The sequence below is a fragment of the Arvicola amphibius genome, chromosome 10, assembly GCF_903992535.2.
Source record: "Arvicola amphibius chromosome 10, mArvAmp1.2, whole genome shotgun sequence".
Lineage (NCBI taxonomy): Eukaryota > Metazoa > Chordata > Mammalia > Rodentia > Cricetidae > Arvicola > Arvicola amphibius.
The window spans coordinates 122,803,991-122,829,871 of record NC_052056.1 but is presented as its reverse complement, the minus strand read 5'-3'; the positions used below and the strand labels follow the sequence as shown (position 1 = coordinate 122,829,871).

Genomic DNA, 25,881 nt, shown 5'->3' with positions numbered 1-25,881 from the left:
ATGACCATTACAAGATTAAATAACCTTTTCCCTTGGGGTCCACCCTTCCACGAGCAACTTGTAAATGCCCAGGGTCCACCCCCATGTCTGAAGCCCCCATTAGTGTGTTTGCAGTTAGAATGATGACCACATTCTACTTTAAAGAGAGCTGGATGTGTCCTCTCCCAACATTAAATTAGGAAGACCAGACAAAGTGCTCTGGGCTCAAAATTCAGATCTTTTCAAAGTAACAGAACTGAGGGAGACCAGAAAAACATTACCCCATGGTCAGCAAAATGGTTGAACTGCCAAGGGGAAGGGAATTTTGTAGGCAAGAGGCTTCTGGCCCCTAATGTGGTTGTTTAAAGTTCAGATCTAAAGCTAGTCATGGTTGTTCACACAGTGCTTGCTATATTTGGAAGGCCTAGGGTGGAGAGTTCAAGGCCAAGGCCAACCTGGGCTACGTAGCCAGATCAAACCAAGCAATCAACAGAAAGTAGATTCTTTCTAACCCGGACCTAACAACAAAAGAGAAGGAAGAGAACTAGAAACGTGATGTTCTAGAACAATGCTCAGCTTGCTACGATGCAGACGTGTTCAAGGCTCTGAGGTCAAGTCTGATTCACACCAGACTGGACATAGGTTAAGAGGACCACATCGGGTGAGCGAGGGTTCAAGAGCCCAGGATGGCTGGCACCCACAGCTCCAGGCCTGTCTTGTTACGCACCTTTGGATAAAGTGCTCAGTCAGCCCCCCAGATTCTGACTTCTCATGAGCACAATGGGCTAATGCAGGAATCTCTGACTGCTTAGGCAGCAGCAGAGCTTGTCTGAAATAACACACGCTGTGGTCAACCAAATCCCACCTGCAAGTCCCTTCAATTCAAACAGAAATCAGGCTCCACTGGAAGCTGCCAGTGACCTCTTTCTCACCCGCTTGGGATGAAACCCAAGCCTTCCCTGCTTTCTTCCTTCCTCCAGGCGTAAGTTACTGACCCCAGATAGCAGAGACCTCTGTGTTTCCCTACCCAGGACCTTGCCTCTTCCTCTCTCCCTCAAAGTCCCCCACCGCTGGCATCTGGGCCGCTGTTTGTCTTTTCCATCAGGTATGGGTTTCATAAGGTGGGTACCATACTTGTCTTACAGACAGTCCTTCCCTTATCTCAGCCATCATGAGGCATACAGTAGGTGCTGCATAAATGCCCAATGAGCAAACATATGGGCAAATGGAGGAAACTTTTCAGTGCTATACACAGCAGCTACATGCAAAGTTGGCTCGCTCTCCCTCCCGCTTTGCCTTCCCTGTCTCTGTCCCTGGGGCCTTCAGGCATAGGACAAACACCAGACACCAGACAAGAGTTGAAGTGATACCAGGAACCATCACTGCTTTATCTAATTAGCTCTGACTCCTGCATCCGGACACGTGTGCCAGGAGCCAAAGCGACTGTACCCTGACCTCTGGTCCAGGAGCTCTATCCTTACAGCCATTTCCATGACAACAGCGGCAGAGAGTCGGGGCTGTGGATCTCTTTGTTGGGAGCCGGATACAGAGAGCAGAAAAGAGGAATTTTAGAAGAATGAGGCTCTTTGATTGTGCCCAGGCTGCCCTCATTAAAGCTACTGCTTCCTGGGAACACACATCTTAACCCTGCAGAGGGATTGCAGGGGACCCTTTTAAAGGACGGAAACGGGGAGGAGAGAAATCTACTCTGTCAGAACACCCACTTGAGGGCAGGGGTAACTTGGAGGCTGTGAAGCAGGAGCAATGGATGTGAGGTCATCACTCTGTGAGGTGCTCAGGCCCCAGCTGAATCAAGATGTCCAGGCCTCCCTACTCTCCTCCTAACAGGTTGCAATGTGACACAGAGAGACCCTGATTCTGCACTCAGAGTCAAAAGCTTCAGGTCCCAGGTCTGTCACTTAACACACATCACCACCGCTGAGCAAAATGTCCCATCTATAAACGGCCATGAGGTGCCCTCTGCTCCCCTGGAGCTCTCATGGTGACTAAGTGCATCTGGCTGCAATGATCATAAAGGGGACACAGAGTGAGCGAGTGCCCTGCCTTGCCCAGAACACAAGACTTTTAGTGCCAGACAAAAGAGGTCTGGAGCAAGCCAGAATGGTGGAACAGGGTGAGAATGACCCACTAAGGGAAGAGAAAAGGTCACAGAGTGTGAGATGGTGGCACTGTGTCTACTGGGTTTATGGAACTTTGTTTAGTGTCCCCCCTCCCTCCCTCTCTCCCTCCCTCTCTCCCTCCCTCCCTCCCTCCCTCCCTCCCTCCCTCCCTCCCTCCCTCCCTCCCTCCTTCTTGGCCATGAGATGAACATCTCTGCTCTACCATGCCCTCTCTCCCATGGTGTTCTACCTCAGCACAAGGATGGGGTCCAGTGATCACAGACTGAACCATTGAAATCCACAAGCAAGCCTCTGCTCACTGACTAATAGGATGACAGGATGGTACTAAACTGTACAGAGATGGCAGGTGACAACATGTACGGAGCACTCAGTACATGGAGGATGGGCAGGGACAGGATTCCGGTCAGTGGCAGCTGGTAACCCTCGTGAAACTTGGACCCGCATCATTAGCATCCACCTAGACAGCCAAATGGCCACGAGGAGGTGACATTGCAATATTAACCCTGCAGCTGTGTCTCCTTTACCCAGCCCTGGTAGCCACCAAAAGCGTCCATACACTCACATACACTACCTTCAGCCAGTTATTCCAGTCATAATCTGCTCATGCCCTCCAAACAGACACAATTGGCTCCACCCAACAGAAGGGAGCAGGTCCTGCCCCTCACTCCCTACTGCCCTGTAGCTTCTTGGCCCATATCTCCATCTTCCTATGGGTGGGAGCCTCTGATCATGTTTCCCAGAAGAGCTCCCTCTCCCGATGAGGGCATTTCTCACCTGACTATGCACTTTCTCCAGCTCTTCCTTGCTGACTGATGTCTTGCCATCCTCCATGGTGGCCAGAAGGAGCTGAACATCAGACAACAGAGCGTGTGTCCTCCTGAGGTCCCGGCGGAGACGCTTTTCTACATCAAAGTCACGATGGCCAATCTGGAAGCCAAAGAATGGTTAGTTTAGATGGAAAGCAGTGGCCTGGACCAAGGTTCTTGGAACTAAGCTCCATGGGTTCAATCTTGCCTCTCACATGGCACACCAGGGAGGCTGAGATGGGGGCCTGCTATGAACTGGAGGCTAGCCTGGGCTACAGTGTGAGATCCTATCTCAAAAGCACAGGATAAGACAGCAGAAGGACTGTTTTCCACTCTCATATGCCAAATGAATCACAACAACCAGGATGCTATGAAACTAGACACCTGCTCACCCTTGTTCAGCCCCAGGGTTGCCACAGGACCGTGTACAAGATTCCACAGATATTACCACAATCTGGAAGGCCCAGCTCCTTCCATTCTGTCCTCTGCATCAAGCTAAGAGTTTCTAGATGCTTTAGAGAAGTTAGGGCAGCCTAGGTGGGCAGTGACTACAGTAGGCATGAGGGACCTCCTGGAGGGCTCACTGACACTCGTGATTCAGCGAGTATGTGTGCGTGTGTGCATGAGAGAGAGAGAGAGAGAGAGAGAGAGAGAGAGAGAGAGAGAGAGAGAGAGAGAGAGAGAGAGAGAGGTGTTATAAAGGTTAGGTGGGATTCACACAGAGGCCCTCTCTACTTCACCCCCAGTTACACTGCTGGTTGCTACGGGGTCCATCATGGTTCTCAGCAAAGAGCAGCTATGTTCCTTCCAAATACCTAAATGAAGCTTTTGATACACAAAGCAGCTTGCCTTCGCCAGTTTAAAGGCAGGTACAGGAGCCATTTTCTGTGGATGGAACTTTACCCAGTAGTGCACAGATTTCTTCCCCCAGAACTCTAAACTTGTCAGGGAACAGAAGAAGGTCACAAAGATGCCACACCCTGTCATGAGGATCAGGGCAGTGACTTAGATGTCTTGATTCCCAGAGGCCAATGAGATGGGTGTAGCTCAAGCACGGGATAGACAGAACCACACTGGGACCCCAGTGAACTTGGTAAGTGTCCGCACAGGATAGACAGAATCACACCGGGACCCCAGTGAACTTGGTAAGTGTCCGCACGGGATAGACAGAACCACACTGGTACCCCAGTGAACTTGGTAAGTGTCCCTTAAAGACACCAGGAGCCTCTTTGTCCCAGGAACATTCAGGGACAGAGCAAAGACCATGGGGCCAGCCAATAGTGGGTACTGAGGAGAATAAAATGGGTTTATCATCATAACAGTGGCTCTCAGCCCGTGGGTCACAATCCCTTTGGAAGTCAAAGGACCTTTTCACAGGGGTCACCTAAAACCATCAGAAAACACAGATATTTACATTATGGTTCATAACAGTAGCAAAATTACAGTTATGAAGTAGCAACAAAAATAATTTTATGGTTGGGGTCACCACAACATGAAGAGTTGTATTAAAGTGTCACAGCATTAGGAAGGTTGAGAACCACTGTCATCGGGACTTCCGCTTGCATGTTGGAGATCTCTGCCCGCCTGCTTGCCAGATGCCTCCTCTCTGCTAAGGATACCCAAGAATATTCCAAAAGGAATATAGGTTAATACTGAGGTGGCTTATGCTCTAAACCCCAGTACACCATTTTCTGGTGGCAGGAACCCTGGCGAAGTCTGCCAGCCATCAGAATCAAGGCTTCTAGTCTCTAAGAGGGTTTTGAGAAATCCCTGTTCTCTGTGTTGAGATAAGAAGGGGATCAGGTGTGATAATGAGTGGCTGAGCCCTCTGCGTGTCAAGTACTTTACGGGCGCAGGATTCCAGCTACTGCTCGATGACCTGGTGCGTGCACCCACAGATTTCATGTCATGATTTCTCCACGGCCAGCTTGGAATTCTTTGAAAGATGAGTTGGTTCTTGAAATACAGCCTCCTCCTTCGGATGGATTACTGTGGTAAATTTAAAATGCTGGTCTGTAGTATAAATACACAGCCAGAGGAATGGAGCTCAGGAGCTCAGCTCAGCTGTGCTGCATGCTGGGCACCCTGTCACACTCTGTCACATGTGGTCGCACTTAACTCCTGTGGCAATCCCTTAAAATACACATTGTTATTATTATTGCCTTTAAGAATGCAATACCAGCTCACGTATACAGGACAGGTTCTAAGCAACAGGAAGGATTCTCAATGCTTTGTGGGGTGGACTACATGTAATCCCCGTGATGAGCACATAGCCTAAATGCATGGGGAGGAGTCTGATGATGATAAGAGTTGGGGTATGAACCCAGCTGCTGTGTCAAGAAAGGGGCAACTTTAGCAAGTTATATCACCAGGGAGGTGTGTTTGCTGCTACCACTGTCATCATCATCATTATCATTATCATCATCAACACCATCATCACCACCACCACCACCACCATGCACCTCTGTCTGTGTACTGTGTATGTACCTGGTGCCTGTGAAGGCCAGAGGAAGGCTTCAAATCCTCTGTAACTGGAGTTACAGACAGTTGTGGATTGAAACGTTTGTACTAGGAATTGAACCAAGGTTCTCTGCAAGGGCAGTCATTGCTCTTAGCCATGGAACCATTTCTCCAGCTCTTTAATTTTTACAAGAAGTTGCTCTGAGACACAGAGGAGCTAGGCACCGGAAGTTGGAGCTAGCTGCTCCTCGCTAGTGATGCAAGAAACGTGCCCCAGATAGAAGGCCCTTCAGGAGCCGAGAGAGGATATGTGGTCTGGCCTGTGGACTGCTGTGTGATCGGTACAATGGCATATAAACCTCGGGTACGGGCAGGTCACATAGTTAGAGATGGCCTGGGCCTCTCAGAGCACAGGGACATGGAGGTATACCGCAGGCACAAGATCTGAGTTGGGAATGCAGAACCCAAGGACCTCAGCTCAGCATGTGGGTCTCTAACTACTGCTCCACTGTGGCTAATGGGATGGTTTCCTGCAGCCCACACTCCTCTGCTCCACAGTCAGATTTTTACCGTGCTGAGCACGGGTTCTGTACTTTTCTGTTCTTCTGTCTGCTCTCCCTCTAGTTAACACTTAGCTTTCCTAGGAAACAAGTCGGCATCAGTGCCTCCTCTGCTAATGGCACTGGCCACGTGTTTGGAATGGCTACAAGCGTGGTTGCCACTGCGGTCTCTTGAAATGTTGGCATTGCCGGACTTTTCCAGGAAGCTGTGTAAACAGAATCCACAATGAAACCTCAGCTCAAGCTGTCCTTTCCATCTTAAGGGTTACAGGGAGGAGGGAGCAAAGAGAACTTCCTTACATTAATACGAACTAAGTAGCACTCTGAGAGCTCAGTGATTCAAATTTGGATGAATGAGGCTAATGATTAAGCGAGGAATCTGCATGAGTCACGCTGTTCTGGAAACTGCATCCAACCCTGGCTGTTTTCCCTTTTATCATAAAGGCAAGTTGTTGGGGTAGTTGTGAAAACAAACTCCTGAACACTAGTCAATATGATTCAGAGACACAGCTATGGACTTTGTGGGTAGGGAAACTGTGGCTTAGAGAAAAATATGTTGTGTATGGTTGTGTAGAATTCCACAAAGGAATTATAGAGAGGGCCTGCCTGAGAGCACAGTCTACAAAGATGGTCCACAAGCATTTGTCTCTAGCTAATGGGACGTAGAACTCTGTGCTTTAAAAAGTGTTCTCCAAGTAGACAAGTTGGCCTTGAACTCTTGATCCTACTGCCTCCACTGTCCCAAGTGCTGGAATAGCAGGTGTGTGCCAACATGCCAAACTAAGGGTACTAGAAATTTTAAGCAACAGCATGTTACTAAATATGAAAACTACAGACTTCGAAATAGCACAGGCTGAGTTCACTTCAAACCCACTTATGCCAACCCTGGACTTTCTCAAAGTCTTACATCTTTCAGTTATGTAGAGAAAACATCATTGATATATTTTTAAAAACTAAAGTACATTAGAAAAATTATAAATGAGTCCTCATGACTAGCCACTAAAAAATAGAAATATAGTTAATAGTTTCTAGTAGTAGAACAAAAGAAAAAACATCGGTCTATTGAAAAACAGAAATAGCATGAAGTAAGGGAAAAGACAGGAACCAAAAACTAACAAAACTAAACAGAAAATGAGAGAACACAAATAATTTCAAATAGACTAGTCATTGCAATAAATGTAAATGAACTAAATTTTCCTATGAGAAGTTAGAGACTGAACTATCAGATTAAAATTGCCCAGATGTTTAGAGGTAACATGAGCTAGTCATGTGCACAGAGGTAGAGGTTGAAAATAAAGGGATCAAGGGGGTCCTGAAGGCAGAGTGACTGAAAGAACCAAATAGAACAACATAAGGCAAAATCACTCATGGAAAAGAGAATGCTATCATATAGTCGCCAAGTAAACAATCTTCCAAGAAAACAAAACCATATCAAGCTCAGGTGCATCTAAGTAAAACAACCACAAAATACATAAAGAGAAATTATAACTCACTCATTAGCAAATCCATACTCACACTGGGGTGTGAAACCCCAAGCTACAGAGCAAGCAGATAAAACCCAAAAGTCAGCAGTAACAGACACATAAAGAAGTATATACACATTTTTTTCATACTTTAATGATGCATGGCTTTCTATTTTTGTGTGATCTATGAATCACAAAATTAACAAATTTGATCAATTATTTATGTACAGAGACCCCCACCAATGTAAATCAATAATTCAGTGTCTTATTAAACTTGACCATGAATTAAAGTGACCTGGAGATCCCAGCAATGTCAATGAAAAGTACCAGGCATCCCACCCTGCTACTGTCAGAAATGCCATTATGTTAAAAATTCCATCAAATGTTCCTCTAAATAATCCCAAGTGTTAGTCACTTAGTGACTAATTCCTAAATGATGTGTGTGATTAAAAAGTGGAACTCAAGGTAGGTGACAAACTGGAGGATGTCACGACACCAGAGACCCAGCAACCCAGGGGTCAGGGCATTAGTTCTATCAGATTAATACTTTAATTTTTAACTCCTCGTTTTTCTGCAGTGCTGGGTTTGAAACTCAGGGCCTTACACTTGCTAGGCAAGTGCTCTACTAGATAGCTATATGCTCCTAGCACTTGAAATTTTAAAAGATTTATGCATTTCTAAACCATCCAATAAGAAACATTGAACGTGAGTTAAAATTTTTCAACTCAAGCTCAAAATAGAGCAAAGCCCAAACTAATAGAAAAGAGAAGGAAAGATGAAGCAAAGTTAAGAGCGGGTGTTTATAACTACACGAGAGGGGTCTTTGACAATGACAAGAGATGGTTTTCCCCGAGTTCTTGTAGCAGTAAAAGAATCGCAAGCACGATGCTGCTAAAACTGAGAGAGAAGATCATGTGATGTGACAGACTCGCTCCAGTCAGAAGAAAACCTTGCAGAAAAAGCCCTGAATCAGCATACATACAAAGTTTGATACAAGGCCAGAGATTTAGTAAGATGTTGTTCCCCAAATCATACACTAAGGAGAGGAGGTCAGATTCATGCTTGATGGCAACAGCAGCACTTAGCAGTATCGAGCATCTCTCCTGTACCCCAAAGGGTCAAAAAGCAGTATTTCAAAATTTCAAGAACCACATATGAAGCCGGGCGGTGGTGGCGCACGCCTTTAATCCCAGCACTCGGGAGGCAGAGGCAGGCGGATCTCTGTGAGTTCGAGGCCAGCCTGGTCTACAAGAGCTAGTTCCAGGACAGGCTCTAAAAAAGCTGCAGAGAAACCCTGTCTCGAAAAACAAAAAAAAAAAAAGAACCACATATGCAAACTTTAGAAACCATTATCTTGAAAACAGGTGCACATGGATTTTATAAGGTTAGTTTGATCTTGAACAAACACTACAAGGAAAGAAAGTTGTAAATATCATGATTTCAGTTTTGAAAAATACCTAAAGTGTCATCATCCAAATGGACAAATGCTCACAATCTGGTGACTTGGGGCAAACGAGGGACAGTGGCTAAGAGTAGCACTGATCTTCCAGAGGACCCGGCTTCAGTTCCCAGCACCCACATGGTGGATCATAACCACTTGTAATTCAGCATTGGGGTCTCCAACACCCTCTTCTGGTTTCCTCGGGCACGACACTTATTTGCACATTCCAACACAAGGACTTGCACACACACACACAAATAATAATGATAATGTTAATAATAATATTGATAAATCATTAAAAATCAGATGGCTAAGTAAATCGGTGTGGGAAACAGATTGGGAGACACTGCATTCCTGTCTGGGCAGAGTCGACACAGGGGAGTTCTCCGCTGAACATCATGAAGTGAGAGCTGGCAGTTTTTCCAGATCTGGAAATGGGTGAAGATCATTTAACCAGACAAAAATTACTGATAGCACACACACACTGGAGATGGTCACATGAATAATTCTTAGTGCCATTCACACAAGAAAAGCGCATTTCCTAATACGTCCGCATGCAGCCCTGGCCAGAGGCCAGTGGGTAAGCTGGAGAGGAACCACCAATAGGCTTCTCTTGGAAACAGTTGCGATTTTTCCTTGCCCCCAAAGGCAAAAGTGTTCTCATTTCCAAATTGTAAGATCATCAATGTAGGAAAAGATCAGGTAAAACATGAAAACACTGGGTCTGTTGAGTTTGCTAGCTACAAGGCTGAGGTTGTGGGTCTGTTGAGTTTGCTAGCTACAAGGCTGAGGTTGTGGCGGTGTCTCACGGGCCAGAAGGCGGCTTAATAAAAATCAAAACACGGAAACAAATACTGGCCGTAAATCTGAGGAAACCAAGAGTTTGCTAGAAATGAATCTAATGCTTGTGAGCTGTATGGTTAAGAAATTAACACTGTAATAAATAGAGACAGGATGGGGCTGAGGACAAGAACACAGTGTTCTAACATGAACTGACAGTTGTCTCCAGTCTGACTTGCAAGGCAGCCATTCCGATGAATCCAGTTACCTCTGGAATCCCTTTCCTTATTTTTAAAATTTACTTATTGTTATTTTATGTGTACGTGTGTTTGCCTACATATATGTGTGTATATCATGTGCATGCCTGGTAACCACAGAGGCCAGAAGGGGGCGTTGGATACCTTGGAAGTAGAATTAGAGTCAGATGTGGCCACCGTGTAGGTTCTGGGAATAGAACCTGGGTCCTCTGCAAAAGCAGCAAATGTTCTCCAGGCTTGAAATCTTTCCCATTCGGGCTTCTGTGTGTGGTACATGGGGTCCTATGTGGGCTAGGAAAGTCCTCTATCACTCCTCTACCTCCCAGCCTGCATCTTAAGGTCACTGAAGACTCAAGAGGACAAGATTATTTTCAAAGACAAGCAAGATATGACACCGTGTTCTAGTTTCTTTCCCCGCTGCAGTGATAAAAACCATGACCAGAAACGACTTGGGGAGGAAGTGTGTGTGTGTGGTGTGTGTGTGTGTGTGTGTGTGTGTGTGTGTGTAAATGACTTACACTTCCAGGTTACAGTTCACCATTAAGGGAAGTCAGGGGAGGAACGTAAGCAAGACCTTGAAGCAGAAACCCTGGAGGATGCTTTTGCCATGGTTTGCTAGCTTCTTTATATGGCCCAAGCACCTGTCTAGGGACTAGCACCACCGACAGTGGGCAGAGTCCTCCTACATCAATTGCCCACATGCATACTCACAGGCCAACCTGATCTAGGTAATCTCTCAGTCGTGATTCCTTCCTAAGGTGACTTGAGCTATGTGAAATTGACGGTTAAATCCATCAAGGACACTGTAATTTATCGAAAGCTAATCAGTAGGACCAGACAGTGGAGGGGCAGAGAGGAGCGTGAATCAAGTAGAATGGAGACCTGCACACACCCATGAGGGATGGCGAGAAAAATGAAGGTTAGACACAGCAGAAAAACATAGGTATTGACTTCATACCACACACCCACGTAAGATGAATTAAAACCTAATCATAATATAAAAGCAAATTTAGAGCTTTAAGACATATGGTAAAATATGAACTGAAGTTGATGAAAGCAGCTTTCAAGGAGAAAAGCATAAGCCATAAATGTGGTTAATTTGGCTGCATTAAAGACTTGGTTAGCTGAGGGCTGTTATTAAACAAAGGTGGGGATTATCCACAGGCAGAGTCACTGAAACGTGCATTATCAGAAACTCATTAGCATTTATACGCAGATCATGAATGATTCCCAGCAAATACAGAAGCCAGTCGTCATGACTGGATGAGTCCTGGAGAGGAGACTACACAGCTCCCCAGGGACAAGGGACCGGCAGCGCCGGCTCCTGGAAGTTACAGTGTACACTCTGGCTAGGCCACATCTGTGGGGTGTGGAAAGGCAGATCCTCCCCAGGGGCTCTTTTCTCTCAGTCACACACCCTGGAGACAATGCTACTCCCACAGCCGCGAGTGAGGACAAGACTGTGGTTTGTTTCTGAAGAGGCAGACACGGGGCTCACACAGACAGAGAAGGTTTACTGAGGTCAGGTCAACAGTGAGGCTGTTGGATTCCAGTTGTAGGAAGCCTCATTGACTACACTCAAAACCAGCGTGGGAGGGACAAGGGCCAGTGTCAAGCTTTCTTCTGTGGGAGCAAAAGACAAGGGAGGGAGATGTGGAGGGCAGTTAGGAAAGAAACCTCCAGATGGCTGGGAAGCATTGTGTCCCTATCAGATGGTCAACAACGAAGCAGTGTTTTTGTTTGTGTGACCCCTGTGACTGCACACACACCAGAAAAGTAGTGTGTGCCTGCTTTTCTGTAGGTTTGACAAAGATCACAGGTAGTGGTATTTTGTTTGTGCTGTAACAAATAAAGTTTGCCTGAAGATCAGAGTGCAGAGCTGGCCACTAGTTAGCCACAGAGGGCAGGCAGTGGTAGCACACACCTTTAATCCCAGCACTCAGGAGGCAGAGGCAGGTGGATCCCTGTGAGTTCAAGGTCACCCTCGGCTACACAAGATTGATCCAGTCTTAAAGAGAAACAGAGCCAGGTGGTGGTGGCTCACAATCCTTTAATCCCAACACTAGAGAGGTGGAGACAGGAAGGGATAGGGCTGGGCTGAGAGAGGTGGGAGGTGGGAGAAGACAGGAGCTCATTGCAGTCAGTCTGAGGATTCAGTCTGAGGACTTGTAGAGACAGGATACCCCATTTGGTTTGAGGATTTCATAGAGGTAAGAATTGGTAGCTGGCTGCTTTGTTCCCCTGATCAAAGCTTTCAGCCCCTAATATCTGAGTCTGAGTTTTTATTATTAAGACCCATTAGAATTCATGTTACATCACAATAAAAAACATCAACACGACGTCAGCGTCGTAGTTGGGATGTGAAGTGGTTCTCGGGGCTCAGGTGCAGAAGGCTTATCTCCTGCTGTTGGTGTAATTCTGACGTGGTCCAGTCCTGGTGTGCTAGCCTCCATCATTGCTTCTCCCTAAATGTCACTTAGTAGAAGGATCTGACTGGAGGAAGTGGTCTACTGCAGGGAGTGGGTGTCCTGGAGGTCTCGTCTATATCCCCTTTTGTCTCTCATGGTCCTGGCTGCCCTCTTTGGAGCCCATTGCTTCACCTCATGTCCCCTCCAAAATGTTCTTCCCCAGCACATGGGCCTAAAGCCAAGGGGACCTGACAAGAGCTCTCGACTTGCTGCTTGGTGCTGGATTGCAGCCTTCCTCCTGCTGCCCAGCACAGCTCGTCACAGTAGCTGGGGGGCTCCCAGCTCTGAAACCAGAACGGCTTTGCGCTCTGCTGGTTGCTGTGGACAGTGGTGGCTCTCTGGAGGGAGGTGGGGAGAGTGATGTGTCTAGGGACAGTTGGAAAGGTCTGTAGACTTTTCTAATTGGCACATTGGGAAGGGTGCTGAAGGCAGCTCGTGGTGACCAGCGTGCTCAGCATCCCACAATATAAGACTGTCCCTGCCACAAGAAACATTATTTTCAGAATGCCATCGAGATTTTCCGAGGACCCCAGGACAGTGACTGATCCGGGCCTGGGGAGTTCTACTGCTCCACGTGCTTACACCAGCTAATAAGCTCACCTAAATGCAGAGGTGGAAGACACATCAGCCTGGCTCCTGCTCTGGCTACTTTCCTGGAAAATCTTGTCCCTACAAGGTTTGCTGTGGCCGTGGTGGCCATCCATACCCACCCTGACAGTGCAACCATTGTCCACAGTTCACAGCCAGTAGCCACGGAAGACCACACAGCTTCATCTGCCCACCCACCCGGGGCCATTCTGTGTACTCCTTCGTGTGTTCTAAGAACTCTGTCGGTCACCATTCTGGAGATTTTTGATGGGCCAGGGAATGTAGGCAGGAAGGATGGATGGAGAAGAAATGCTTTGGGGACACAGGGAAGAAGGGGCGCTCCCTGCAGCTGGTCTTCTCATGCACCTATCCATCTCACTGAACCAAGATGTGGGTTTTGAATCCCCTCGAATGTCCCCATTGTGTGTACCTTACCTGGTCACACAGGGTTCCAATCAAGCCTTCCAAATCACGCTTCTCATGGAGAGCCACCTGCTTTTCCTCATACTCCTGCTCCAATTGCATCTCTAGCTGACGGAGCTGTTGGCACAAGGAACAGAGGTGAGCATCCTTGAATGAGCCCTGGGCAGAAAGAGTCCTTGCTAGGGTTCTGGGAGGAGGGAACATGGAGCCTGTGGCCATACTCTAAGGGACGCTGCCTAGTAAATGAGAGGGGTGTGTCTGTGAGAAAGCCTAGGAACCTAAAAGCTTGGGAGCTAGTCAGGTAAAGGGAAAGCTGGCCAGACTGGGGGACTCCGTACCCCACACTGTGAAGTTTGTAGTTATGGCCAGTACTTGGGTACTTTCTAGTCTTAGTGTGTTGAGTGTGTGTGTGTGTGTGTGTGCGCGCGCGCATGCAAGTACAGGCTTACAGGTATATATTGACCTGTGTGTGCACATGTAAAAGCCAGAGTTTGATGTTTGGTATTTTCTTTTATCATTCTGTTCTTCATGTTATATTTTTGGGACACAGTCTCTCGAGGAATCTTGGGCCTGCCCATTGACTAGACTGACTGGGCCTGCGAGCTCTCAGAATCCTCCTGTGTCTGTCCCCCAGAGCTGGAGTCCCTGAGACTCCACTCACACCCAGCTTCACGCAGCAGGTGGAGATATCCAAACCCAGGTCACCATGCATGTGCGGCATGTACCTTACCCCCTGAACCATCTCCTCTCCCCCAGCACCCTGAACTTGCAAGGCTGTGGATCACATGGCAGCCAGGCCTTCTATTATGATGAATTGAAAGAGATATCAACCTAGGTATGCAGGAGAATACTTGGTGTTACGGACTGTGTGAGTTCCCTCTAACCTCCAGTGGGATGGAATTCAGAATGGGCTGTTGGGAGGGTTAAGGTCAGAGGAGGCTAAGGGGGTGGGGCCCCCAACAGGGTTAAGCGCTCTTATAAAGAAAGACACCAGAGAACTGAAATCTCTCTTTCTCCCTCTCCTTCTCTCCACATAAGGATACAATAAGAGACTGCCATCTACAAGATGGCATCACCGGGACCTCTTGTGCCAGCACTGTGTCCCAGATTAGTAAGTAGTGACTACCCTCATGGAAGCCCCAGGCTACAGCGCTATCCCCAACTAGAAAATCTGTGAACAGCACTTCATTTAATTTGCGGCTCACTCAGAGTCCTCAGCTAGGACCCAACAAACAGAGCGTCCTGTATTGGAGTGCCCAGCGGGAGCTGCTGACTCTCCACAGGTCTCGCTCACAGGTGGGATCCCATCCCCTCTGTCCTCCACTTGTGCCTGGAGCCATCTGTAGCCCTGGCACTCCTGAAAGGAGTTCATGTCCCTTCTGCCACCACACACCCACAGCATCCCCTCGGGTCTAACTGTTTCCTGCTGTGGAGAGGGACACTGAAGAGGATTGCCAGTCATAAGGAAGCCGCTCTCAGTGTCTGTCATGAGGAGAACAAGGCTTCCACCTGCCTCCAATAATGTGTCCATGAAAACCTGAGTTAGAAATAGTCTGGGTCTGCAAGATGGCTCAGCAGGAGAGGCTCGGTTGCCTGAGTTCAATCTCCAGGACTGAACTTGCATAGAGAGAGAACTGACTCTCACATGGTGTCCTACAACTTCCACACGTGTGCCATGGCATGCATGCCTACACACATGTGCACGCAACCACGTGTGCGTGCGCACACAAACACACACTAAATAAATAAGTAGTGTTAAGTGTAAAAGGCCCAAAAGAAATATGTTGTCATGCTCTTGTCTGCTTCTAAAAGATAAGAGTGGAAAGTTGCTCAGAAAGATGCCCCGTCATAAAATATCTGGGTCAAGCACATCCTGGGAAAGTGTGAAGAATGTTTCCCTGTGGCCCCAAGTGTGATGAAAACGAGAGGAGGAGGGAAAGGGCGCTAAAACTCCACCGTTGAAGGAAGGGATTTACCAATTCCTCATCCAAACGAGAGCCTATGGGCCATCACAGCGGAAATGAAAATTGGCCAAATGTTCAGCAGCAGGGACAGAGTGTAGGTGAAGACACTGGTGGCAGACTTACGAACGTGTCAAGTGACAGGGGCTTATGAGTGCGGAGTGGCTGGAGACGGAGCAGACGCCTTCAGGGAAGGCTGTCTCCATGGCCGCGTGTGCGCGCTGGAGATGATGGAGGAGATGATAATGGATTGACCGGGACAGCAGCGACCCCGGGTTCTCAGGTGCAGAACACTGAGGAACACGAGCAAAAAGTGTGGGTCAAATGAGTACACAGCGCAGGGCCACTAGAGAAGCCCAACGCTGCTCCCTGCACCCCCAGCACCTCTACCCACAGCCTGACATGTGGCAGAGGTTGTGTCGTGTTGAAATTCTAGAAGCTTCTATGATTGCACTTAATGACTTTGGACCCCAGAGCCTTGAAATCCCTGAGGGAACAAAGGTCTCAGTTGGTCATAGATTGAGCATAGATTGACCGGATCTCAGGTCCCAGCATCCTTCCCCGGTGGGACCTCGAGACGCACTGCGCCCACAGCTCACGCACCCGCTTCTGGCAGGACTGACGCACATCCTCCAGCTCTTCTTCCTGGTCCTCTCTGTCCTTCTGATGCATCTGCTTCATCCTCTCAATCTCCAACTCAAACCGCTGGCGAAGCTGGGGAAGCAAAGATGGGGCATGAAGGTCCACACGTGTGTCCCCAGCCCTCCACGCCACCCTTGACATCTGCGTCCCCAGACTGCCACAACATCCTTGCCTTTCCTTTCTAATGTGTGCCTCAACATGAAGTTACCTCCCTCCTGCCCTGAAATGGCAAAAGAAGCAGGAAAACACCCCAGCACGGCCTCTGCCCCTTCCTGTGGTGTTACTCATCCACCACATTCTCCCAGTGGGTTTAGGCACAGCCTGAGAATCCTTTTTAATGTTCTCCAAGGAACCTAAAGATCTTCTGTTTTAGAATTTTGCAACTGTTGTCTCTAATGTGGCAACAAAGGTAGGAAACAGAAGAACAGATCTGGGCTCCTAAAATGTGGGGAACCTGAAGACGCTAACAGACAATGTGTGTCAGAGCCCCTGGCACAGCCCGATTAAATTAGCTCCTTCCCGAACCTCGCACAATGGCAGGGGTTATGGAAGGATGATCCCACATGAGGGGTGGTGTGAGGAAATACAATATTTCTTGTTCATTTTTTCCAGCCTCTTGGGCACTCCTGACATCTACAATACCATTTATGTCAAGCTTATATGAGTTAACATAAAACTCCCAGAAAAAAGTGCCCTTATTGAGATCAATAAATATCTGCCCGGCCTCTGTGAGGACACGTGCAAGGCTCTCTCTCTCTCTCTCTCTCTCTCTCTCTCTCTCTCTCTCTCTCTCTCTCTCTCTCTCTCTCTCTCTCTCTCTCTCGTGTGACTGCTGCATCCACCCAGCCTCTCTTCCCTGCTAGTATAAGTTCAGGTTGAGGAGCTGGAGGTGTGTTGTCTCCACGCTTAAGGTCACAGTTCCTTTATTTTGCTTGTAACTATCACTGGTGCTGGGGGGAGTCTTCAAGAGATGATAATGGGATTTTCGCAAATGTCCGATGGCTTGTTTGTGCTTGCGGACATCACCGGGACTGTTGCAAAGTGCACTGCCAGCCTTGACACTCCCACCAGTGTGGACACTGCAATCTTCATCAATTAGACCTGAGGCTTGAGGGTTGGCAGGGTTCCCATCAAAGAAGGGAACCATCTAGAAAACCCAGCACTGGCCTGGGATCCTGTGGACAATGAGTGAACTCAGGAGTCTGTCTGAGTAGCCTCTCTTTAGCTATCACATGGCTCTGTGACCTCTGGGCCTTTGCTGGAGCTGGCTGCCTTGCTTGGAGCTCTTGTTCAGCAGATTCTGACTGTGCCTTCAGCTCTTCCTTCCTCCAGTGAGTCCCTCTCCCTCAGGCCTTCCCAAGGCTAGATCAACACGCTCAAGGTGCTCTTGATCCCAGCAGGACTCTGAGCTTTAGGGAGGTGGAGAGCGCCGGATGCCAGATTTGCTCCTCCATCTGGGAAGCATCTGATGCAGATGAGGTGTTTAATAAAAAGGCCAGCAAGGAAAGCTCGCTGGGCACTCGTGAGCATGGGAGACCCTCCAGACCCTGAATCTGCACTGCTCATGTTTGTGACTCCCACCCACGAGGCCTCAGCCTGTGAAATGGAACGAGGCTGAGCGAGATGCAAGGGCTGGCACCCTGACCTCAACGGAATGCACAGAGCCCAGCCATCTAGACATTCATGTCACCTGGCATGTGTTCCCACCACGGGCAGGGAACCCTCCAACAGAAATTTAGAGCTAAGCACTGGAACTTCCCTGTCCTTGAAAAGCTGGGTGGCTTTTATACCATGAACAGCAAAACAAAGGACCGGCACTCCCTGTATCTCGAAAAACTAGGAATACTAACACTGCCGCTATTGTATAAGGACATGGGGTTTTTTTTTGTACCATTGTCCCCATCTCTCCACAGTGTCTATTTCTGGATAGTGGATTATTTTGGGGTGGGTGGGAGCAGGGTGTGTTATTGTATCCCACACTGACCTCAGACTCTCTGTGTAGCTCAGGATGGTATGGAACTCATGTTATTCCCTCTGTCTCAGACCCCAAGAATGTAGGGGCAGGTGTTAGCCACCACACTGGCTCTTAGCATCTACTTTAACTTGTGCTTTTCTGGTTTGCATTGCTGTATTTAGACTTTTTCTGTTGCTATGCATGTGTCTCATAACTGCTTCAAGAACCATGGCTCAGCATGTACCTAGACTCCAGAAGCCTTCCTAGGACATTTGGAGTCGCCTGCTCCCCCAGTCGCTGCATATTCTCTAAAGCCCAGAATGCTCGTCCTCCTACGTCTGTGCCCGAAGTAGACATTTGAGCCACTATGGTCTGAGGACTCCATTTCAAATCCCACCCCACCCCTTGGCTTCAGGCCTTAGCTTCCACATCCATGGAGGGCATGATCTTCCAATGTCCTATGAGATTCTTGTAAAGAATTACAAGAGGAGGTCAGGCAGAGCACAGGACTGTCTCATACATGGACAGTGATCAATAATGTGGGATACTTGGTCACTACTCATGGGTTGAACTTCAACAGTTAGACTTGGTGTCATCCTTGACTATAGACAGAGGCACTGAGAGGGAAGAGGGACCAACCAGTCAATCAGCAAAGCTTTTCTGTTGTGGAACTTGTATCTTAATCGGGGAGGGCACTGCAAAGTGTGCCATCTGGCTTGGTGTGGCCATTACCAAGAATAGGCAACAGCAAAGGCCAGCCATGAGGCAGGACTCCTGCAAGGGACTGGCTTCTCTGAGGTTCTCAAGGGGACACTGAGGAACAGGAGTGAGGAGGCTCTGTGGAAGAACCCGACCCAGGGCAGAGCATCCCCCAGACAGGGAGGGTCTCTTTACCTGCTCCAGCTGCTTAATGGTGTTTTCCTGCTGGCTGTGGACCTTCTCTTGCTCAAGGGCGCTGGACTCCAGCTCCCAGACCCTCTCTTTCAGCCTGGCCACGCCTTGCTCCCCCACAGAGGCACAGTTCAGCAGCTCCCGCTTCTGACCCTGCAGCCTTTCCACCTCCTGCTTCAGCTTTGAGGCTTCCTTCTCCTTTTGCTACAAGGAAAGGGGCAGAGGAATGGATGGAGACACATGGCCACAGTCCTCTCCTGGGAGGTCTCCACCCTCTGCTAACAAGCGCAGTTGTATGCCACGCTCAACACCATTAGACAGGGCCTCCCCATGTAGCACTGGCTGAATTCATCCTCAGGATCCTCCTGCCTCGGGTTTTCCAGGGTTGAGATGACTACCACCTGGCCTTTCTCCATTCTTGGCCCCTCACAACATCCCTGGAGACACCAGTATGGTTACTCTTTGAGAAGGCTCAGGGGAACACTGGTAAATGGAGAAGGGGCTTTTCTGGAGCTGGATCTCAGGGCTTGTCAGGGAAATATTCTATTCGTCCTGTTGGAAAAGAAAGCCTGGCACCATGCTAACCCTCAACTGGGGCCAGGCTGAGGGATTAAGGAGGCAGAGGGCCCGGAAGTGACCGTACAAAAAGGAAGCAGATCCAGGGCAAAGTCTGCAGGCTTCCTCATGAAGACGACAAATGGCATGGCTAGCCTAAGAGTGCACAGCTCATCCTGGGGGTCATTAGGAGCCAAGGAAGGAGAAGGAGCAGCCGATATCACAAACTCCCTCTGTATCAGAGACTGCGTGGGGCAGGCTGTGGCTTCTGGATGAGGTCATGACTGAGCCAGATTTATTTTCTGCTGAGCCACTAGGCCCTCCTAGGTAGCGCCTGGGACCCTGTGCCTGGGCTGGAGCACAGTGCTGTAGAGGATTATCTATTTGACATCTTTTGTGGGCATCATGAGGGCATGCTGAGAACACTGGTGCCTGGTGGACCACGGCACCCACTCGGGGCTCTTCCTCTGCCCAACGCAGCAGTGCATGCTGGGGATTCTAGAGGGTCCAGACAGGGTTAGGGTTAGGGTTAGGGTTAGGGTTGCGTGAGTCCCCACTGCTTACCTCCAGCTGCTGCTGTAGCTGGCCCAGCTCCCGGCGAACTCCGCTGTTCTCCTGGCTCACTTTCTCCCTGAGGGTCTTCTCAAACATGGACTCCCCCAGTGCCTGGGCCAGCTGCAAGTCAAACCTGACCAAGGCAGAATGGATACATCAGGGAACTGCGGTAGGGAAAACCGAGGCAGGGTCAGGCGTGGAGAGAATTGTGAGTGTACTGAGAGGAGGAATAAATGAGTTTTCCCTGCGTGAGGTTGTGGACGGGCGGGGGGGGGGGGGGAACCTGGAACAACATGGAGGAAGTTTCAGGTTTCTAAAGGACAAAAGATTCAAAGTATATTTAAATAAGGAGTAAATTAAAGAATACTTGTTTATACTAAAGAATTTGGAGATAGGAAGGAGAGAGAGAGACAGAGAAAGAGAGAGAGAGAGGGAGGGAGGGAGAGAGGGGGGGGGGGAGAGAAGCTAATTCATCCTGTTGGACACTCCTTCCCCCTCCTGACCAGCTATGCATGTAAGTGTCCCTGACCATGTGTAGATGCCCATGGCTCTATTTTCCATTTTATGACACAGGGGCTAGCACCATCTGCAGATGATATGCCAGGCCCTCACAAGCCACCTGTTCCTTAGAGGACAGGAGGTGACCTACAGGTCATCAGAGGAAGGAAGGACCTCCTGCCCTTCCACCAAGGTGGCTACCGTGGGGCTAGACTTCTTATTTGTCCTGGCTTTCCACCTCATCAGTGGTGAGCCTCCCTCTAGAGAGCCTTGCTAGGCCATAGGGAGGGTGACTGAGCCACACACGGGAAGCCCCAATGTTCCAACAATCCTGGATTATGGACATTAGTGACAAGGACTCCCTGTGGAAGATGTCACACCAGATGTCCTTCATCGCCCCAGGCTCCCAAGAAAGCCAATCAGAGCTCCCTTTAGAAAGCTTCTGGAACAGCCCAGAAGCTTTCTGATTGGCTGTTGGTGACATCATTTCAGAGGTGCTGTCTGCTGCCCCTGAATCTAGAGAAAGGTGATGATCAGGCAGTTCCAATGTCCTGAACCTTGGGCTGAGGTTTCTGCAGTCACTAAGACAACACGGCACATGACAGCAATAGGGAGCCAAAGAAGGACACAGAACAGCAGAGGGAGGTGCATGTATGAAAGAAGAAACAGACGTTCAAAGAGGCATGAGGGTTAATCCCCAAATCCCACAGTGGCAGAAGTGAGCTTGAGCCAAGCTTCCCTAGCCTCATTGCCAATCTACCTGTCCATGCCCTGGGGCAAGCGAGTTAAGACAGCAAAGGGAAGAGAGTGACCAGTGTTCCAGAGGAATTCTTAGCACGACACCTGAGGCCAAAGAAAGGCTCCTATAGTCCCAAACTTCTGGAATGTGTATGCTTGCTGCTTGCGTGCACATACACACACACACACACACACACACACACGCACGTGTGCTCCTATAGGCCCAAACTTCTGGAACATGTGCGTGTGCACACATGCGCGTGCACGCGTGTACACACACACACACACACACACACACAACACGGGTTTGTCCAGGCCCCAATCTCTGTAGGTGGTGCAGGGTCAGTAGGCTGACATGAGGCTCACTCCAAGAGCTCCATCAGCTCATGGAATGAAGCTTTGTGACCCATGCATGGGGTATCTATGGCAACAAGCCTCCAGCACCAGACAGAACCATTCTGGACCACTTGAATGCAGAAGCCAAGATGGGGATGGAGAACTCTAGTGGTATGGAGCTATGAATGATGGAGGCAGCTGGGCCTGCAATTGAGACGACCCTGGAGAGACACACAGGAATGCCTCTGGTTTCTAGAACATTCTATCACTAGAGGTGTTCAGCCAAAATGTTCATTGAACCGAGATTTCAGCCACCGCATGGGCTCCCCATACCTCTACCTGGAAGGCCCATGTGTGTGATCAGCAATTAAACATCAAAAGCTGCTTCTAAACCAATGCTAATAGTGGAGTAGAGGTCCCCACAGGCAGGTGAGTTCAGAGAAAGAGAGAAGCAAGGATGAGGGATGAGGTCCTTTCCAGGGCTCATCATGCAAGTCCCTGGGGCAAGGGAATCCATAAGCCAAGTGCCCCACACTGGTGCCTCACTGTCAGAGAGATGACACCCTCAGGAGGAGAAACAAGAAGCTGGCGACTAGGAGAAATCTGGGGGGTGTCAGTGTGTTTACCACCCAGCTTATAGCTACAGCCTGTCGGAGCATTCTCCAGTGACCTATGAGGCAGTCTAGGATACCCCTAAGATATCAACAGTCCCATGGCTCAGGTGCTTGGCGTTGGACAAGGTCATACAGCAAGTGGTTGACATGGGGCCATGTGCAAGATGAAGGCTTGCCCTTGTGCGCAGGTGGGCATGAATAAGAGAAGAGAACAGAGGGTCAGAGAGAAGGGGCCAGCCTGCCCTTGAGAGAGTGTGTTAATGAATCTGTGTAGGTCATCTTTGGATGCTCCAGATAAATGAAAGTAAGAGACAAGAGTGGAGCCAGGTGGTAGCAGGTCACGCTTTAATCCCAGCATTTGGGAGGCAGAGGCGGGTGGATCTGGGAGTTTGAGGTCAGCCTGGTCTTCTGAGCAATTTCCAGGACACCCAGGGCTACATAGAGAAACCCTGTCTCAAAACAAACAAACAAAAAAACACCAAGAGAAGGGAGGGGGACCTGAAGGGGATGGGTAGGGAGAGAGAGAGAGCAAGAGAATTCAGAATGCATCATGCCGCCTATAGAATGTGACCTTGCTTGCAGCTACTTGGAAATGATGCTGCTCAAAAAAGCCATGGCTGGCTCATCTGGGACATTTATCAACATATTGTCATGAGTATTCTAACAGAGACAGCATTGCAGCCACTCACAGCTTAGGAACTCACTACTGTGGCAGCAGGCCCTGCTGGACCCCTTTACCCTCACCAGGAGGGAGTCCCAGACTGGACACAGTCAAGCTCAGGGATGGAGAGCCACAGCTGCTGGAGGGTGTGGGTGTTGGTACCAGCCCCAGCTTCTCTATTGCTTAGCCATGTCAACAACTGCACAGGAAAGCGAGGGCAGTGGCCAGGCACACCATCAAAGCTGCCAACACATTTATGTGTGAGGTCCAGGTCCCACTGGAACTGCTTCCCATGCCCCCAGTGAGGTGGGGACTCCCATTTGGAGGGGTGTTTGTTTTACTTTTCTCACCCCCCTTCATCGCTGGGGTTGGACAGCTGAGTCTACTCTACTTGGAAGCACTGAGCATGTCATATTTCCCAGCACGAGGGAGAGACCTCACACCCATCTACAGACGGGCATCTGGGACCCAGAGGCATTGAATGCCCAGCTCAAACTCTCACAGCTAAAGGAGAAAACAGTCAGACATGAATTGGTATGGTCTCCTGAGAGGCACGGTCTCCTGCCTATCACACTAGCTCACATCGCTCCCCACAACAAACACCTTTGATGAAAAGAGATGCTGGAGCCAGAGAGGGTGAGCAATTTCTCTTTGGTCACAAAGTCACTGGGAACAAAGCAGACTGGGTAACACTTCCTGATTGGAGTCTTGAGACCCTGACAGGAATTCCACATGGGAGTGGGAATGGGCATCTGCACTCTGTGTTCAGGGATGCCCAACAGGAGTGGGAGGGCTTTGGACGAGAACCCAGAGGCCTCGGTGTACCCCCTCGCCCTGCCGCCCACCCTGCTGGGACATGACTCACTTCTTCTGCCTCTTCTCCAGCTCATGGTTCCTGCTCTGCTGGTTCTCCAGCAGTACTCGCGTGTCCTCCAGGTCCCAGGTGAGGTGGTGGCACTTCCTCTTCAGCTGGTGAGCTGCCGTCTTGGCCTCTTCATAAGCTCTCTGTAGATCCCCGAGCTATGGAAAGAAGGGAGTCAAAGGCTCCTGGGAATCTCCATTTCCAAGGTCAGCGCCATGTAAGGAAATGGCTGCTGGGAGAGAGAAGACCTTGGAGGAGTTCCTGTCAGCTCCAGGAAGCTGCTTCCATGAGCCCCACTTAGCCAGGAGGTAACATGGGGCGAGCGCCAGCCTCCTGCCCCACTCCTGGAATTCATTTTCCCCTGCCCTACCCCCGACTCCACACTTAAATCAGCAGGAGACTGGCGGATCTGTCCTCTGGAGAGACTGTGGAAGACTAGCTGCAGAGTCACCAAGAGGGCACTCCCAGCCAATCCGAGCAGGCATCCCAGAGGCGGCCCCTCGGGAACAGGTACCACATGGTCCCTGGTGCAGGCGGAAGCCCCAGGGGCCATGAACATCTTCCCCAGAGCACGGCTCCCCCCACAGTGTCCTAGTTTAGATCTGGAGAAGAGTGGGACTCAGCACACATGCTTTGAAGAAGTGGTCTCATTAAAAGGCTGCTTTAAATAAGCAAAACTCTGAGTTAATGAGGCCTGTAATTCTAAATTCAGTATTTGAAGGCAAATGGGATGTTTTCTTATGTTCCGCTGCTCGGAGAAGGTTGCAGGTTTATGACTTTTTAATGTAGTGTGAATATCCCCTTCCTTAGGGAAAGCGACCCGAGCTGACTTTGTAATTTGTTGTTCCAGACCCAGGCTGCCTCCCTCTTTGTCACTCTGCGTGTGGACACCCAGGATGTCTCTGAGGAGTCACAGTACTGTGTCTATCTTGGCGGTGACTGTTAAAAGCTCCACCAGGAACACCCTGAGGGGCTTGTCATGCCCGTCTTCCACAGTGGTTGTGCTGCAACCCCCTCCATAATAGAATATCACAGTTTAGTTTTTTCTCACTTTAAAAATATAGTAGCAGGATCAGTTGAGAAAAGCCTTCACCCTGTGGCCCCTTCAGCGAATGGGAGGGACCGAGAAATAGATGCCTCTACTCTGCAGGGTGTATTGCAGACTCCGGGGGAATGTCTGAGGGATTCCCACCTTAGACTGTGCTAGTCATGGCTTTGGAGAGACTGGCATCTGAGGTCTTAAGCTAGGGTAGGGATATGTAGACCGAAGAAGAGAGTCATCCTGCCGCAGCACATACAACGATCCTGGGCCGATGAAGGTGAAGCATTTGGGGAGGAAGAACTCAGGGTGGCACAGGAAAGGGCCTGGCTGAAGGGAGGCTCAGAGCTTACAAATCTGTCCTCCTGGCAATCTGAAAGGGATATGGCTCTCAGCTCCAGCTCCAGCTCCATGCTCCCTGCCGTGATGATAATGGACTAAACCTCTGAAACTGTAAGCCAGTCCTCAGTTAAATCCTTTCTGTCGTAAGACCTGCCTTGTCACGGTGTCTCTTCACAGAAATAGAACAGTGAATCAGGAAGTGGGACAGTCCCAAGAGTGTGCTGTAGGCCCGGGTACCAGGGATTTCCACTGAAGCTAGTCCTCTGACATGGATACAGATCCAAGGGAGTTGGTGGGCACCCTTCCCTCAGAACACACTCTGCATCCCACAGAGACAGCAATGATCCCCACTGTAGAGGTCCCACTCCCTCTTTCCCCAGGACAACACAGTGGCCTCTCACAATGGAGGGGAGAAGACACCAGTTCCTGGGGCCTCAGGAGTCCTGACCCTACCTTCTCTCTCTTACCTTCTGCTCCACCTCTGCCCGGGCCTTCATCTCGGAGTCCAGCCTCTCCTCACACTGCTGAAGGCGCTTGCGCAGGAAGTCATTCTCCATCTGAGCACAGTCCAAGCGCATCTGCCACTCCTCTGCTGTGTGTGGGGGGTGGAAGGGTGAGTGAGGTGGCAGATGCGGGCTTCCCCTCACTCCTTAGCCCTGCGCTTGCCACTTCACAGGGCCCATGGCCCCTGAGCCTCAGCCTTGGCTTCAAGGTAAGAACTGGAGTCCACGTTAGAGAAAGGGCCAGAGCTCCCTCCAGGCAGCCTGCCCTGAGCACATCCAGCCGTCTGGAGTGTTGACCTCACTGCTGTAAGGTCAGGTCCCTTGCACTCTGCATGGTTCCCAGTTGTTCCTCCCATAGTCTGTA

The 25,881-nt window shown here is 49.5% G+C and overlaps 1 protein-coding gene across 1 annotated transcript in view; it reads right to left on the bottom strand.

Moving 5' to 3' along the window:
* Myo18b (myosin XVIIIB) overlaps positions 1-25,881 on the bottom strand; it is a 191,843-nt gene that overhangs the window by 86,929 nt on the left and 79,033 nt on the right. Inside the window, exons 27-33 of the mRNA XM_038344547.1 lie at positions 25,482-25,606; positions 23,637-23,791; positions 19,934-20,057; positions 18,818-19,018; positions 15,931-16,041; positions 13,379-13,483; positions 2,895-3,047 (exon numbers count right to left, since the gene is read on the bottom strand). Coding sequence (XP_038200475.1) covers positions 2,895-3,047; positions 13,379-13,483; positions 15,931-16,041; positions 18,818-19,018; positions 19,934-20,057; positions 23,637-23,791; positions 25,482-25,606 — 974 coding nt within the window. The remainder of the gene's footprint in view (positions 1-2,894; positions 3,048-13,378; positions 13,484-15,930; positions 16,042-18,817; positions 19,019-19,933; positions 20,058-23,636; positions 23,792-25,481; positions 25,607-25,881) is intronic.